Consider the following 16,623-nt stretch of genomic DNA (forward strand, 5'->3'; position numbering starts at 1 on the left):
CCTGGCCCAGAACACTGGTTCCTTCCTGTCTGCACCCAAGCATTGAGCAGATCTTGGACCCCAACTCTAACCCCAGTAGTAACACCCACCTCACACAGTTCTGAAACAACCAAGATAATAGGAAAGACAGGCTCCAGTAAGAGACAGGGCAGGTAGCACTAAGGAGATCCGGATGGTGAAAGGCAAGAGCATAAGCATCAGCAACCCAGGGTACTTGGCATCATTAGAATCTAGTTCTCCCACACTAGAAAGTCCTGAATTCCCCATATCACCAGGAAAGCAAGGTTCAGATTTAAAATCACTTCTAATGATGATGATAGAGGACTTTAGGAAGGACATAAATAACACTCTCAAAGAATTTGAGGAGAACACAGGTAAACAGATAGAAGCCCTTAAAGAGGAAACACAAAAATCCCTTAAAGAATTACAAGAGAACACAACCAAACAGGTGAAGGAATTGAACAAAACCATCAAGGACATAAAAATGGAAGTAGAAACAATAAAGAAATCACAAAGAAAGACTACCCTGGAAACCTAGGAAAAACCTAGGAAAAAAATCAGGAGTCATAGATGCAACAAGCATCACCAACAGAATACAAGAGATAGAAGAGAGAATCTCAGGTGCAGAAGATACCACTGAAAATATTGACACAACTGTCAGATAAAATGCAAAATGCAAAAAGTTCTTAACACAAAACATCCAGGAAATCCAGGACACAATGAGAGGACCAAACCTAAGGATAATAGGTATAGATGAGAGTGAAGATTCCCAACTTAAAGGGCCAATAAATATCTTCAATAAAATTATAGGAGAAAACTTCCCTAACCTAAGGGACGAGATGCCCATAAACATACAAAAAGCCTATAGAACGCCAAATAGACTAAACCAGAAAAGAAATACCTCCCATCACATAATAATCAAAACACCAAATGCACAAAACAAAGAAAGAATATTAAATGCAGTAAGGGAAAAAGGCCAAGTAACATATAAAGGCAGACCTATCAGAAACAAAGAAAGAATATTAAATGCAGTAAGGGAAAAAGGCCAAGTTATATATAAAGGCAGACCTATCAGAAACAAAGAAAGAATATTAAATGCAGTAAGGGAAAAAGGCCAAGTAACACATAAAGGCAGACCTATCAGAATTATACCAGACTTCTCAACAGATACTATAAAAGCGAGAAGATCCTGGACAGATGTCATACAGACCCTAAGAGAACACAAATGCCAGCCCAGGCTACTATACCCAGCAAAACTCTCAATTACCATAGATGGAGAAACCAAGATATTCCATGACAAATCCAAATTTACAGAATATCTTTCCACAAACCCAGCATTACAAAGGATAATAGCGGGAAAGCTCCAATACAAGGAGGGAAATTAGACCCTAGAAAGAGCAAGAAAGTAATCCTCTTCCAACAAATCCAAAAGAAGATAGCCACACAAAGATAATTCCACCTCAAATAACAAAAATAACAGGAAGCAACAATCACTATTCCTTAATATCTGTTAACATTAATGGACTCAATTCCCCAATAAAAAGGCATAGGCTAACAGACTGGATATGTAAACAGGACCCAGCATTTTGCTGCATACAGGAAACCCACCTCAGTGACAAAGACAGACACTACCTTAGAGTAAAGTGCTGGAAAACAAATTTTCAAGCAAATGGTCCTAAGAAACAAGCTGGAGTAGCCATTCTAAAACCTCTAGCCCGAGAACACAAAGGCTCCACCCATATAGGTAGTTGAGGGTGGCCTTGTCAGGCATCAGCAGAAGTAGAGGGCCTTGATGCCTTAAAGTTCGGATTCCCTAGTGTTGGGGAATTCGAGAGCAGGGAGGCAGGAATCAGAAGATGGTGGGAGCACATCCTCATAGAAACTCCCAGAATTATATGGATTAGAGATGAGAGAGGCAGGCCACCAGAAGACTAGATTCCAGAATTCAAACAAAAAATTATCTTGATACTAAAATTTGTTCTGAGAATTGTATATTGCAGAATACACTGCCTTGGTGTATCTACTCATCAAGCAAGCTGAGCAGACCTGCTCAAACCTCTGATGTCCTGGAATTTCAGCTGGATGCAGTGAAAACACAGACATCAGAGGCTTATCAATTTACTTTTACCCCCACCCCTCTTCTAATATCTCAAGGCCTGTAACCAGCTTGAAGAAGTTAATGAGGAGTCAGTGCCCCTATTCCCTGGGCTTGGGGACTGGGGCGGTTAATATTGGGCTGTCCTTCTAGGGAAAAGTAGTAGTTTTGTTGGAACAGGGAGGAATAGCTAGGATTTATTGCATAGCCATAATGTATTGGTAGAAATCTGTGTAATTGTTATGAAGCTGAAGTTATAATTTCTTAAATGGTACAAAATTTACTTTGATTTCAAATTTAAGATTTTCATTGGTACAAGTTTCTTATTGATATAAAAATAGATGAATATTATTACTCTCACAGGAATTGTGCCAATATAACACATTTAAGAATACAAGGCTTAGACCCAGTCCTTCTTTAACTCTTTTAACTGATTCAAGATGGTTAGCTTGTGAGTTAAGGGCCTATAGAAAATTCATGTCTTTGAGTTTACTGTTAGGGTGTTTTCTATATTTTATTTAGAAATAGCTGAGAGGAGTTAACAGACAACAGTCCAGACTGCCTTACATGGATAGTTGGTTTTCAAAATGTCAGAAGTCCACAGAATTGACGTTACAAACATTTCTATATTAATGTTCATTTTGATTATAGACCTGTCTGCTCCTGACAGCTTCCTGTTTTGGATTCTAAAAAGAAATGGAGCATCTTTGGAGTTACTCCAGTTGTGGTGAGACAGCCACTAGACAAGAATTGCCTCTTTTCATCTATAGACAAATTACTATCCAGAAAAGGACACACTCACAGAATAGTCGACTAATTATATCTGTCAAGACAGAGTAATCAGTCCTTAATAATTCTGCATCACTAGGTCTGTCAGATGATCCTGGGCCAGAAGGCTGAAGATCGGATGCTCCAACGTTTACGTTTCGTAGTGTAGAGTCTGTCCGGGTGTTCAGCGGTCTCTATAAATTGGCTACGTTTTAGAAGCTATGCTTTGTGCTTCCCATGATTTCAGTTAATTCAGTCATCATGGATTTCTGACAGGGTTGAAGAGTTATAGTCTCATAGCTAATCTCGGCTATTTACTTTGAGAGAAAAGATTTGAGAGGATGGTTTTCAGCTGATATTCATTCTAAAGCCAAGAAAAAGCCAGGTTCAGAACTAAGTCTTTTAGTTAGGAGAGATGCCAGAGGTTCTGGTTAGTTGACAAAATGATGGACTGGGTATTAGGTCTATCTTGTACCTTACTGATACAAATTGGTACAGTTATGCTCTAATTGTATTTTGAGAGAAAAGTTTTATCTTAACAGGAAGGGTGATATGTAGGAGGAGCTATGGTGGGAGGAGTAAGGAGAAGAAGAGGAGGAGTAAGGAGAGGAGGAGGAGCTAGGAGGGGGGGACGACATGGAGGCGGATGTTCGCATGTCTCCACCAGTCAAAGATAGTTGGTATATCTAGGTTGGGTATTGGGTTATACTTCTGATTGTATGAGTATCTTATTATTGAGCATTTCCAAACTTATAAAGCCTTTGATTAACGTTTTAAAAAAAGGTTACTAATTAAAAAAAAAGGATGAGGAGGGAGGGTGATGGAATACATGTGACAGGAAATCAGATGAGGAAACTAGCTGGAGGAAGAAAGGGAAGGGGCAGAGGGAAACAAATCAGAACTCTAATGACACATGTATGAGGATGCTGTAATAAAATCCAGTACTTTGTATGTTAACTTAAAATACTAATAAAGAAAAAAAAAAGCAAAGAGGAGGAGGGGGGTAGGATGGGGATTTCTGGGGGAGGTATGGGGAAAGGGAATGACATCTGAAATGTAAATAAATAAAATATCCAATAAAAAAAAGAAACAGCAAAAAAAAAAATCTTCTCAAAAAAAGGAGGTGGTGTAGGTATAAATGTCCCCTTTAGGCCTACGCATTTGTCCATCCTTGAATTCACACTGTTCATCGCAAGTGGGTTTCTGTAGCTATGCAAGTAACATTTAATTACAGGTATAAACACAAATATTTAAACAACAGCTTGGCACCCTGATAGTTTAGCTAAACAGCAGTAGTAAGTTCACCCCTAGGATTTAAGGCTTCCTCAGTCATGAGTTTCTCACTGTTTACAGTACCCTTAAATCCCTCCACAGATAAGCCAGGAATCCAATTGGGGAGAGGGTGGTTATCTCTGTCATATGTACCACTCTTGCTCCAGTTGGCACATCTTGCCTGGCAAATTGGTATTGTAGCTCAAGCATGGGTAAGATTGTTAGTGCCTTTTGTCCCCCAGCAACCTGTACAGAAATTTTTTGACACTATGAAAGCTAGGTCGCTTTCAACTCAGTTACAGTTAGAGTTTTCTGTATCCTGGAACCACAGCGTGCAGACTTCAGCAATGGGGTTTTTATCAACTAGTCTGGTGGGCAAGGGAGAAGAATGAAAAGATCCTGTATTATTTGGGGGGTACAAGGACATCTCTGAGCAACAATTCACAAGAAAGCATTTCACATTAAAAACTCCTGGATTTCAGGAACCGCATTATCCAGACACACCAGATGTCTCCCTTCTGACTGTCTTTTTGACTTACACTTTAAAGTGACTTAGAAAGCAGTAAGTTTCCATATGGCTTTTTTGTACACCTTTGGTTTTAATTAACTCTTCCTCCCTCCCTCCTCATCTCCCATATTCCCGTTCCCTTCTTTGAAGTTTCCACCCTGACAATATTCCCCTTTTCTCTTTTCCTATCACCTAAATTATGCTATTCCTCTTCCCCTAAGAAACCCCATGCCCCATGGCATTTTCCTAGCTCTTCCTTCTATAGTTATTCCAAATTAAACACATAAATATAAGATTTGAAGTTGAGATCCATTTAACTTTCTGAGCCCAAGTTAACTCTCTAAGCATACTTCTGCCTGATTTCATTCATTTCTCTGAGGATACTGTGGGGTACTCAGCTCTAGACCCTGGATTAGGCACAGTCCATACCCAAACACCAATTTCCAAGCTCACACTAAATGAAAAGAAATCCTTTATTAAGCAAGATGTTCCCTCCGGAATTATTACACCTCGTTTTACAAAACACAACAGTTGGTGGTTAGCCTAAAGAATGATTCAGTGGCTAAATAAGAAAATGGACCTTGAGGGCTAGCTTTAGGAATGTAGTCTAACAGTTTTTAGCAAGGGAGAAATTTAAGGGGCAAATCCTGTATGTGCCATGTTTGCAGGGCTGGGGCCTGTTACAGAGCCCTTCATTTCCAGCTAGACTACAGCTTCATTTTGCTGGATACAGTAATCTTGGTTGGCATCCATAGTTCTTCATAACTTGAAGTCCACCAGTCCAGTCTTTTTGGCTTTTAAAGTTTCCATTGAAAACTCAAATGTTATTCTAATTGGATCTTCTTTGTATCCAACTTTGTTCTTATTTCTTGCAGTTTTCAATATTTCTTTATTTGGTCAGAAACAGGTTAGAGTGCCAGAGAGAAGAGGAAGAGTGCCACAGTGAGGTTTGGGTACCAGCATAGGTCCTTAGATCATGGGTGGCATTAGAGTCTCAGGGTGGGGGGGAATTGAGAGCAAGCAAGGCAATAGGCAGGGCCACCTTTGGCCAGCAGTGGGATCCCAGACTGAGTAGAAAGTGAGTGTCACTTGTAGACTGAGGGGCTTGTGTACTTGAGGGGCTCAGTGCAGGCCATCAGGTGGTGGAGCTAGGTTCTAGAACCTAGGGGGTGGGAAAATAGATACCTAAGGGGTGAATAAGTGATTCCACACAGATACCCCAATGTCAGAGGTAGATGTGACGCCTTTAACCTGACAGGCATTTTAGGGAATGTTCAAGTGGGCACAGGACAGAAGAAGTGTGTGTTGAAAGTGGAAGGTCTGAATCTTTTATCTCTCTAGGCTGAGGGGACACAGGCCTAAATTTGTATGTTGAATCATATCCCAACTACCTTCCTCCTAGGACCCATTCCCTTAGTTAAGGGAGCTAAGGGAGAAGCTCAGGGACATTGGTGGACTTAGTCAAGATTACTCTAAGCATCTGGGAAAGACGCACAAAATATGGATGGAGCAGCTTCTCACGATAGATACCACAGGGGGTTATGAGGGAAATTTGCTAGGACTCTATGTGCTTTAGATGGGCATGGATAAATAGGGTTGCTAGGCAATCCACATGAGTGAGTAGAAGACAATGCTAAATATGATTCTGGGCTAAACTTGTTAGGTGGGTATTCACTGAACACCACTGAGAGAGAGTCAACAGTGGAGGAGCTCAGTGGAGTTTGAGTGTTTAAGGACATGACAAGAGGTGACTTACAGAATCCATAATAAAATATGACACAATCAAGACTTGTTGATTGCTGCTTATTGAATGCTATATTAGCTACTTTCCTCATTGTTGCGACAAAGTGCATGACAAACAAAATTCAAAGAAGGGAGGATTTGTTTGGCTCATGGTTTAAAGGGATACAGTCTCACAGTAGTGGGGTGAGAGGGGACTGGCTACACTGCATCTGCAGTCAGGAGAGAGATGAATATTGGTGCTCAGATTTCTCTTATGTTTTTTGTTCAGTTCAGGGCCCCTGCCCATGGCATACCATCAACCATATTAAGAGTGGGCCTTCCCTCATAGTTAAATAGCTATGCAAATACCCCCACAAGGCACACTTCAAGGTAAATTCAGTCAAGCTAATGATGAAAATTGATCAATACAAATACCAGGAGCCATTCTCAGTATCATACATGCATTCAATTTAATCAACACAAAAACAATTGGAAGAAATTTGCTGTTGTAAAATGGGGGAACACATTCAAGGAGGCTTGGTGATATTCTTGGGATATCCCAGAGAGTCAGTGATGGGGTCATACATAACCTGATCCCAGGTAATCCAAGTGCAGAACCTGCATTCTTATTTCTCCTGAGATATTTTCTTTCATATCAAAAAGAGTGGGGAATTCTTCCTGGCAACAGAGAGTAATCATAGGATTTTGAGTCCTTCCTATGTGAAAGTTCTTATCTTTCACATATTCATAAAAACCTAATTTGGTGTCAGGGAGAAAGTAGAGAAATAAATACGATTTGGGCTCTATAACAGTAAAGGTTGAAGGCCACATGGAACTTGGCTATTTTATCTTCTCATTTTTATGCTTAGGTGAAAATTTCATAATAAAATATTTTTAATTGATCATTTCTGTTTGAAGAAGAAACCAGGGTTTGTGCAATGGTATCCTCCAGATATGACAGGAGAGGGTGATAGCAGATGTAAGACTCGAAGACAGGAAAAGTCATTAAAAATTAAAAATGACCTCCACCACATGACAGAGTGTGAAGTGAGCACGCAGAGCCCGACGTGTGTACATTTACACATTTATTTGGGTTTAGAGAGAAAACACAGGTAAAATACTTTGATCATACACAAGTTTATATTTGGTAGGAAGAACAGGTTGCCACGTTTGTATTTTTTTCTGTCTTTAGTTAATGGAGGGGTGCTGGGGAAACGTTGACATTGTTCAGAAACACCATTTGGCAACAAGATCTTGGCACACACAACTAATTAATACACAGTGTTTGCATTTAGCACTTGAAAACAGAAAAGCACGTGCAAGATGATACCTGGTTTGATGTTTTTGCTTCTTTGTCCTGTTACTATATTTACACCTGTGCATCCTTTGTCCATATTCTGAGGAGGAGCACCTACTCCAAGACCCTGCAGAGTCAACACCTGCCCTGTCAGCCGCCTGTGACACTCCATAATTGGTTTCTCTGGCCTCAGAGATGAAGCATTTTGTGTGCGATCACACAGTTCTCAAAGAGATTTCTTAGGGTGGGGCTTAGTTGAGATTATGTTTTCTCTAAGAGCCGATGGAGAGGGCACATAGCTTGGGACCGGGTGAGAGGGTGAGGGAGAAGAGAGGCAAGGACAGGAACAGATGCAAATGTAGTTCTCACAATCTCAAAGTTCACAGTTCAATGCAGCTACCACATAGAAGAATTCACACTGATAATACACTGTGCAAGCTTCACAGCAACACATGTTGATTTGCAACACCACACAGTTCAATATAAAGTGCACAACCTCAATCTGAGGTGACAAGACAGTCCTAACAATGTACTAACGGCAACACAACACACACACACACACACACACGATTTTCTTTCCTCAAATTCTGTGACAATACATGAAGTCTATACCATTTAGAAGTCTTAGATAAACACATACTGTACTTTTTTCAAGTATTTTAAATAATAAATGAAATATTGCTGTATAAATAAAAATGGCCATATCAATTCTGATTAAAGCTGAAACCAATGTTTTAAAATGAAAAAAAGAAAAAAAGATCACAGATAGAGACCTTTGGCACTGGGGATTTGGACCAATGTTCAATACAGTCTCCCTTCATTATTACTCTTCCTTCCCATCCTCCTTAGCACTCTCTTGAGTGGATGGCAGAGCTACTGTAGAGGATCTATTAAAGCACTGGGACCTATTAGGCATGCATGTATCTCCTTTCCTAGGATACAGTATGAAGAGACTTCCATGCCTGAGCAAGGCTCCTAGAATCTGGAGAAGAAGGGAGTTGGAGATCCAGTTCACTAGCAAAAAGTATATGGACACTTCTTTTTCAATTCTGTCATTTCATCAAACTAGAAGCCAGCTTGAATTACCAAGTCTGTCCCCCAAGGGCTAATTAAGCTTTTTCATCTATCAGGACACTAGGCTCTACTGCCTTCTCTAAGTGGGTCAGTGGGTTTGATAAGTAAGTCTCTGTCTGGGAAGTGAGATCTGTGGGCCTGAGGCTCAGGATGGACGGACAGCTGCATGTTTACTCTCCGTAGCCAGGTTCTAGGAAGAAAAGTCATGCTTGCCCATTAGGGAGTACTGAAAGAGGAGGGCTATTACTTCATAAGACTCTGGTGCACTGGGAGTTCTTTTCCATGCTTCAGGGAATCCATTGGCTGTCTAGACAGCAAGGGCCCGAAGCTACATTCATACCGAGGATCAGTATGTCTGGTCAAATAGGGTCTGGGGCAAAGTCATGAAGATTTGTGGTAGGTAAGGACAGGGCCTCTTTCTTCTGTTCCCATATCTTTCTGAGTATCGAGATGCCATCCATATGGAGTGGGAGAATGCTTCCAGACTCGTACCTGCCTTTTGCATGGAGAAGGCCATAGTTCTACCAGCATTTTGATCTGTTCATCTGTGACTTAAAGTTATTACAGGAGTTGTGGATAGCTCTCCATCCAGTTTACAGGGAAAGAAACTTATTTTCAAACTGTTATTTTAAATTCCAGTGATCTCTGCACATTCTAGTCACTGTGGGTCTTGGTGGGAGTCGGATAAAAGTTCTTAGGCTATCTTCAAACTGCTTGCATGAGGAACTCATTTCAGGGAAGGAAAAGAGCCATGTGGGATAGTAACTCATCACTGGGTGTCTGGGGGCAGGGAGTCTAGTAGGAGAGGCTTTAAAGTAAAGGATGAAGAAGAAATTTGAAGAAGAGAGCATCCGGGGTGCAAACGACCCCTTCCCTCAGACAATAGCAAAATGGTATTTGGGAGGAAGCCATTATTGTCACACAGAGGTCACATCTCCCATAGCTGGGTTTAATATTCTGAGCTCGTCACACTTAAGGAGTGTGCTGCACCCCTCTTTGCTAGGGCTGATTAGGTTTTATTTTTAGCTTTTTTCCCTAATTAATCCAAATGATCTAATAAAAGAATATGGTTTGAAAAGACACTTCAAGAACTAATATAATAACCTTTGTTGAAAGCAGGTACACTGGAAGCAGAGCGGACATGCTTGCCAGGATCTGGGTCCAAGCTGGGCTTGCCAGGCTTATAGACTGGGTCTGCTAGGGCCAACTAGTGCAACGCCTAAACAGGAAGAAAATCTTAAGTGTTAAGCTGATCAATTGTTTTCAGAAGTATCATTTTTGTGTGTGTTTGTTTTGAAATACTATCTTTGGAGATATGGTAAGCCACAGTATAAACTAAGGTAAGTTGTTACATTGTAAAAGAATTCTGTGGGTTCTATGTTAAAATTACCTTGCTAAAGTGTTTTATTGTGCCTCCATGAAAAGAAAGATAGAAAGAGAAAAAAATAAAGAAATAAATCTGGCTTAGGTTTCATATCTGCCCCTGCAGTTTGTATAACCCATATAAAATAAAATCTATATGTTACAAAATAGGATTTCTTTTTAATATATATTTTTCTTTTTGTAAAATTATATGTATTTAAATACATTTGAAATGTTGCTGTAGGTAAATTATAAATTCTTTTCCTAATACTATGAAAAAGGCAAGAGCTTTTCTTGTCCGCATACATTTTATATTTACTTTGACCTTTTCACTGCACCCCAGAGAACCTTTATGATTCAAGGGTGATTTGGCACTATTCAGTACTACTGCTCTGAAGTGAAAATAAGATTGGGCTAGCATACTATATTAAAAGGGAAGTTATTTATAACAACTTTATACTTTCTCTTACTGATTAGAACATAGCCTTTTGTCACTAATTATTAGAGAGGTATTCTAAACTGAAGAAAGGATTTTTAAAAGGAGCGATGTTTCCTGTTGGTTTTGATTTTTTTTAACTGTACTCTACTGTGACACCACGATATAGAAATAGAATTACTCTGGAACAAACTACAAATACATTTACACAGTTTGTGACAACTTAGCTGTCTACCTAGAGAACTGAAACCATTTGATGAGTGAGGTGATTACAAATCTTGGCCCAGGCGTTCGATTTCTTCAATGAGGAAATCAATGTCTTGGTGAGTTGCTGCAGGGTTTGATATGACCATGCGGAAAAAGTTGACCTTGTCTCCTAAGGGTTGGTAGCTGACCATTGTGGTCCCAGACTCCATCATTCTGGCTTTAATCACTGGCGCCACCTGTGGGAGAGACCATGTCAGTGCAATGACTTTCTCTAGGTACCTCTTTTATGTTAGTTATGCAATCAATGTTAGTATGTTATGCAACGCACCCCACAGCAAGTGATGTTCTTAGTTTTTAACCAAACAGGACCACAATTTTCTCTTGAATGAACTGCTTCAAGTGTTCATGAGATCAGAGAATAAAAACGGCTCAAAATATTAAAAACTAAATATAATAAGAGACTCATTGCCTTGATGGTTTGTTAGTGTTTGGAGGGAATGGGAAAAATCTTGTCATGGGGTTAAATGGTTTAACAGTACTACACTGAAGATAGTTTCACCCCAGAAAATGCAATGTCATTGAAAGAAAGCATTGTTAATAAAAAATTATCGTGAGGGGCAAGCCTCAGTATCAAGTGATGGATAAAAGTAATAGAGGGCTGGAGAAATGGTTTAGTGGGTGAGCGCACTTGCTTGAAAACGTGAGAACCTGTGCTCCCCTAGCATCCATGTACCAAAGCCAGGAGTACATGGTACATGCCTCTAAAAAACAGGGTACACGCCTGTAACACTGATGCTGTGGAGAGGAGACAGGCTGGTCCTGGAGCTGACTGGACAGCCAGCCTAGCTGTTATGGTAAGCTTCAGGTTCACCTAAGAGACCCTGTATCAAGAGATTAAGTAAGGGCTGGAGAGATGGCTCAACAGTTAAGAGCACTGGCTGTTCTTCCAGAAGACCTGGGTTCAATTCCCAACACCCATATGGCAGATCATGGGTACCTATAACCCCAGGTCTGGGTGATCCAACACCCTCATTCAGACATACATGGAGGCAAAACACCAGTGTGTGTGAAATAGAAAGGCAGTTAAGAACACTGGCTGTTCCTCCAGAGGACCCAGGTTCAATTCCCAGCACCTACATGGCAGTTCATACCTGTCTGCAGGTCCAGAGGATCCAACACCTTTGCACAGGCATACATGTGGGCAAAGCACCAATGAACGTAAAATTTTTAAAATTTTTATTTATTTATTTTATGTATATGAGCATGTTGTCACCAACACACCAGAAGAGGGCATCAGATCCAATTACAGATGGAGCTACCTTGTGGTTTCTGGGAATCGAACCTATGACCGCTGGAAGAGTAGCCAGTGCTCTTAACCACTGAGCTATCTCTGCAGCCCTACATAAAAATAACTTTTTAAAAAAGGAATCATAAAAAAATTTTAAAAGAAAAGAAAAATAAGTCAGAGCGCAATGAAGGAATACCCAGTGCCTTCCTTTAGCCCCTCCAAAGGGCTTACCCCCAACTACCACATAGTTTCTTTTCATTCTCTTTTTGAATTGTTTTCTCTTATAAGTATTTTGAAAAAAATCAAAACAAGGAGGCCTAAATAATCTGAAGACTTATCTAGGAGTAAATAGCTGACCCCACAAGACTTTATACACAGAGGGACATCTCCTACGCTGTTCATTGCAACTTCCTGGGTTCTCTTCGCTGTTTCGAATTAAGCCTGTGCTCTCTAGCTCTGAAAATTGGCCTTTTGTCATCAGCATAGCTCCAACTGCTCACCAAAGCTAGTCTTCAACTTTGACAAGGGCCATTCATTAAATATCCTTTGAAGCATCTATATTTTTCGTCATTTCATGCCTATCATCAGTCATCCTGTGGCATGTCCTCAGTCCCCTGTGCCCTGCAGCTTTCCCCCCCACAGTGCCACATCCATGGTGAGCCCTTTTTTTCTGAGTTATAACTACAGGACCTTATATGTTGAGTCTAACAACATCCTAGTTTCTTCCCCTCCCCCACCTTTCTCCCTCTCGCCCAGACCCCGCTCACTCCTGCTCAAAGGTCTTATTTATTTATTTATTATATGTAAGTTCACTGTAGCTGTCTTCAGACACTCCATAAGAGGGCATCAGAGCTCATTACAGACGGTTGTGAGCCACCATGTGGTTACTGGGATTTGAACTCAGGACCTCCAGAAGAGCAGTCAGTGCTCTTGTGCTCTTAACCGCTGAGCCATCTCTTCAGCCTGACATCCTGGTTTCTTAACTGGCCTTTCACTGATGAGCAGCTTCATCTTCTCTTTCTACCCCGTCAGTAAGCTGATGGAAGGTAGACATGCTACCTTTTCATTCCTTTGTTTCCTAACACGGTGCAGGAAGCTGTGGAGGGCTTTCTGAATTCTAACAGACATGGCAGGAGCACGAGAGGAGCAGCTCGCTAAGATGAGACGTAACGTTTCAGTTGCATCTACTCAGATGCATGATCTGCCCACATGAATCTGCCACTGGAGTTTGTAAATGCAGCATCTGATCTTTGATGTTCATTACAAAGACACAGCCAGAAATGAGAAGCCAGAGATGCTTTCTTCTTATGTGAGATGTATGTGGTCATAGACTCAGTTGAAAATGGGAACCATCTCTTACATCACCAGCAGACCTCTTCATAATTAAACTGTGCATTTGTTTCCTCCAAGAGGGCTGGTGTTCATAAAACAACATACAGTTATCTTGAAAATGTAGTTTCACTATATGTTAAAACTTTTGTGTTTAAATCCTAGAAATATGTACGAACGCCATCACGGAGACATTTTGTAATGTCAAAATCTTGCCAAATGAGTTCTTCATTACTCCATAGCAGACTTTTCAAAGTCACCTCATGTATGAGTCCTAATTGCTTCTTTACCAATTTGCTATTAATTACACCCATCTGTTGGCCTTTTGAAAACCATCAATTAGTGGAGGACTATAAAAGCTGTTGAAAGAGATGCAGGTAATGGTTGGTCAGTGAATTGCTGGGTGTGGTGGAGCAGCCACCTTTAATCCCAGCATTTAGGAGGCAGAGTCAGGTGGATCTCTTATGAGTTCTAGGTCAGCCAGGCTACACAGTGAGTTCCGGGCCAGCCTCTTAGGCAACCAGAAATGCACCTACCAGATCGTCACTTTTGCATCCTCATGAAGGAGTGAATGCTTGTGTTAGTCAGAACTGCTTCTGTTATCTAGATGTTTGTTCCCTACCAGTGAACTCTTGAAAAAAGCTCCTTAAATTTAGTAGTTCTGTCCCCTTATGCAAGGAAGTATGTGAGAAAGACTTTCTAGAGTCTGAACATTGTGTCCTGTCAAATTTCTCTCTTGCCATCATAACCCTCCAGGAGATGGGGGTCCATGGCTCTGCCTTATTAGTTAACACCTCAGAGAGGGTACAGGGAAAAAGGCTACTGCTGGGCCAGGAAGTGGGCCCTCAGTAGATATGGAATCTGCTGACTTCTTGATCTCAGATTTCCCAGCCCCACAACTGAAAATCAATTTCTGTTGTTCATAAGCCACCTAACTGGAGTAACTCATTATATTGCAAGCCCCAAAGTCTTGATATTTTAGCTCAGCAATGACTTTTGGTGGCTTTCGAATACTACAGCTCTGAACTAGGTAAGTTTTTGGCCTTGTCCTTTTCAAAATTTAACTTTGTTCTCTTTCCAACATGCAGGTGCACACATGCATATATGCACACACATGTAAATTTGCATGTATATCTGAACATATACCTTCATATACAACATACACTGATACATTAAAAAAAAAAGACTATACATGTGAGTTTCATCCTTCTGAAGAATGTGGTCCCAGATTGCTAAAGGGCAGATATTAATATTTTAAAAAATCTCCCAAGGGGTTTCCATCTATAGCAGTTGTTCTCCAGCTGTGGGTTGTGATTCCTTTAGAGTCACATATTAGACACCCTGCATATCACATATTTACCATGAGATTTATTAGTAACAAAACTGTAGTTATGAAGTAGTCATGAAATAATCTTATGGTTGGGGGTCACCACAACACGAGGAACTGTATTAAGGGGTGAGAACTGCTGATCTACAGAATCCTACACTTCCCTTTACATAGAAGGGAATAAATTATTCCAGAAGGTCAGTAAGCTAAGGCGAGACTCATAGCAGTAGGGAATACATGGCTGACTAACCTGGCTGTGCCTGCAGCCTCCTTGAGTCACTGAAACAATGGATGGAACAACTAACCTTCTGAGGTTCACGTACAAATGATGGATGGCCCTGGCCTCTCATTCTTACAGGACTGTGAGGAATAGGCTCTGGAGTCCTCTCCCTGGGTTGTGCACCATAAAGCAAACTTCATCCATGTGTAAATGTTTGGGACAGGCAGAGATTAAAGATCTAAAAAAACTGCACCTTTCTAACCAGAGGAGACTTTAGCGCTCTTTAGGCTCTGGAGTCATTGCTTCTCGGCCTTTTGGCCAAGATCAAGTGTAGGCTCTGGAGTCAACCTTACTGTGCAATTTGGGAACGTCACATTTTCTCATGGTCATTCAATAAAATGGGACAGCAACAGTGCTTGGCCACATCAACTCACATAAGCTACTATGAGACTTTAAATGACCTAAAACATGATAAATGTGAAGCCCAAGGTACATACACACTGCAAATGGTAGCTGTTAATATTCTTGCTCCTTCTACTGGGTAGCCAGGATCTTGGTATTCAAGAAGGTCTTTTCATTTCTTTTCTTTTTCTTCCTTATAATTTTCCCTCCTTTCTTTCCTTTCCTTTCCTTTTCTTTCTCTCTCTCTTTCTCTCTCTCTTCATTCCTTTCTTTCTTTCTTTCTTTCTTTCTTTCTTTCTTTCTTTCTTTCTTTCTTTCTTTCTTTCTTTCTTCTTCCCTCTGTCCCTCTGTCCCTCCCTCCCCCCCCTCTTTCTTTTGGCTGACTCTTTCTCATATTTGAAGTTTCTTTTGCACTTCTAACTCAGTATCCATTTCCCTTCAAAAACCAGTGACCTTCAAGGATGGTTTTTGGTTCTTTCTGAATGTCAGTGAAGATTGTCACCCAATCAATTATTTTAAGACATCATAAACTCTCTCTCTCTAGAAACAAGCAAATGTAATTGTGAAGTCAGGGAACAATGACTTTGTACATCTGGGCTCTGTGAGAGTTCATAGAGGAGATGGGTCCAGGCTCCAGCTGCTTTTCCCACAAAGACATTGCATGTCACAAAGAAGACACATGAAAGCAAAGGCTCTCTCAGTGCTTACCTTTGAGAGGCGGCTCATTCTCTCTTCATTGTCTTCCAGAACTCGCAAACTAGGAGGTACAAACCAGAAGCAGACATTTGTGTGCTGAGGCTAAAAAAGAAGAAAATAGGATTGAGGCCTGGTCTAAAATTCCAAGGATGGTTCAAATGTAGTGATTGTTCAGGATCAGAAGATAATCCCTGTATTTAAATGAGTAATTGTCTTTGGAGCATCTCCCTTTCAGAGTTGTGAGTCCAATTTTTATTTCAACTCAAAGGAGCCATCCCACCACCTATTGCTTGCCCTTGTAATGGTCCCACTTAACCGGAAAGCACATTACTGACGTCAGAAAATGCCAGGGGTAAGGACTGGGACTGAGCATGCTCGTGGGGATTGCTGCAGTGTGAGCACATACCTTCCCGTCAAACACCATTTCATATCCTTCTCGGTTTTTTATGATGTTGTACAAATACTCTGCCAGCTCCAAACACTTATCAATATGTGCTTCAAATCCAGTAGTCCCCTATGAAAGAGAAGAAAGAAAGAGCATTAGGCAGACCAAGCATGTGGGTAGCTCTCAGACAGAAATGAGGGAACAGAGTCCCCTGGAGACTGGCAATCATTCTGCC

At 40.8% G+C, this 16,623-nt stretch overlaps 1 protein-coding gene across 1 annotated transcript in view; it reads right to left on the bottom strand.

Annotated features, from left to right (window-relative positions):
* Nucleotides 1-10,667: 10,667 nt before the first annotated feature.
* The window catches only part of Gad2 (glutamate decarboxylase 2), a 62,418-nt gene continuing 56,462 nt past the window's right edge, over nt 10,668-16,623 (bottom strand). The window contains exons 14-16 of the mRNA XM_028764900.1: nt 16,410-16,517; nt 16,016-16,105; nt 10,668-10,977 (exon numbers count right to left, since the gene is read on the bottom strand). Coding sequence (XP_028620733.1) covers nt 10,804-10,977; nt 16,016-16,105; nt 16,410-16,517 — 372 coding nt within the window. The 3' untranslated portion in view covers nt 10,668-10,803. The remainder of the gene's footprint in view (nt 10,978-16,015; nt 16,106-16,409; nt 16,518-16,623) is intronic.

Source organism: Grammomys surdaster, unplaced genomic scaffold (genome assembly GCF_004785775.1).
Source record: "Grammomys surdaster isolate TR1022 unplaced genomic scaffold, NIH_TR_1.0 146, whole genome shotgun sequence".
Classification (NCBI taxonomy): Eukaryota; Metazoa; Chordata; class Mammalia; order Rodentia; family Muridae; genus Grammomys; species Grammomys surdaster.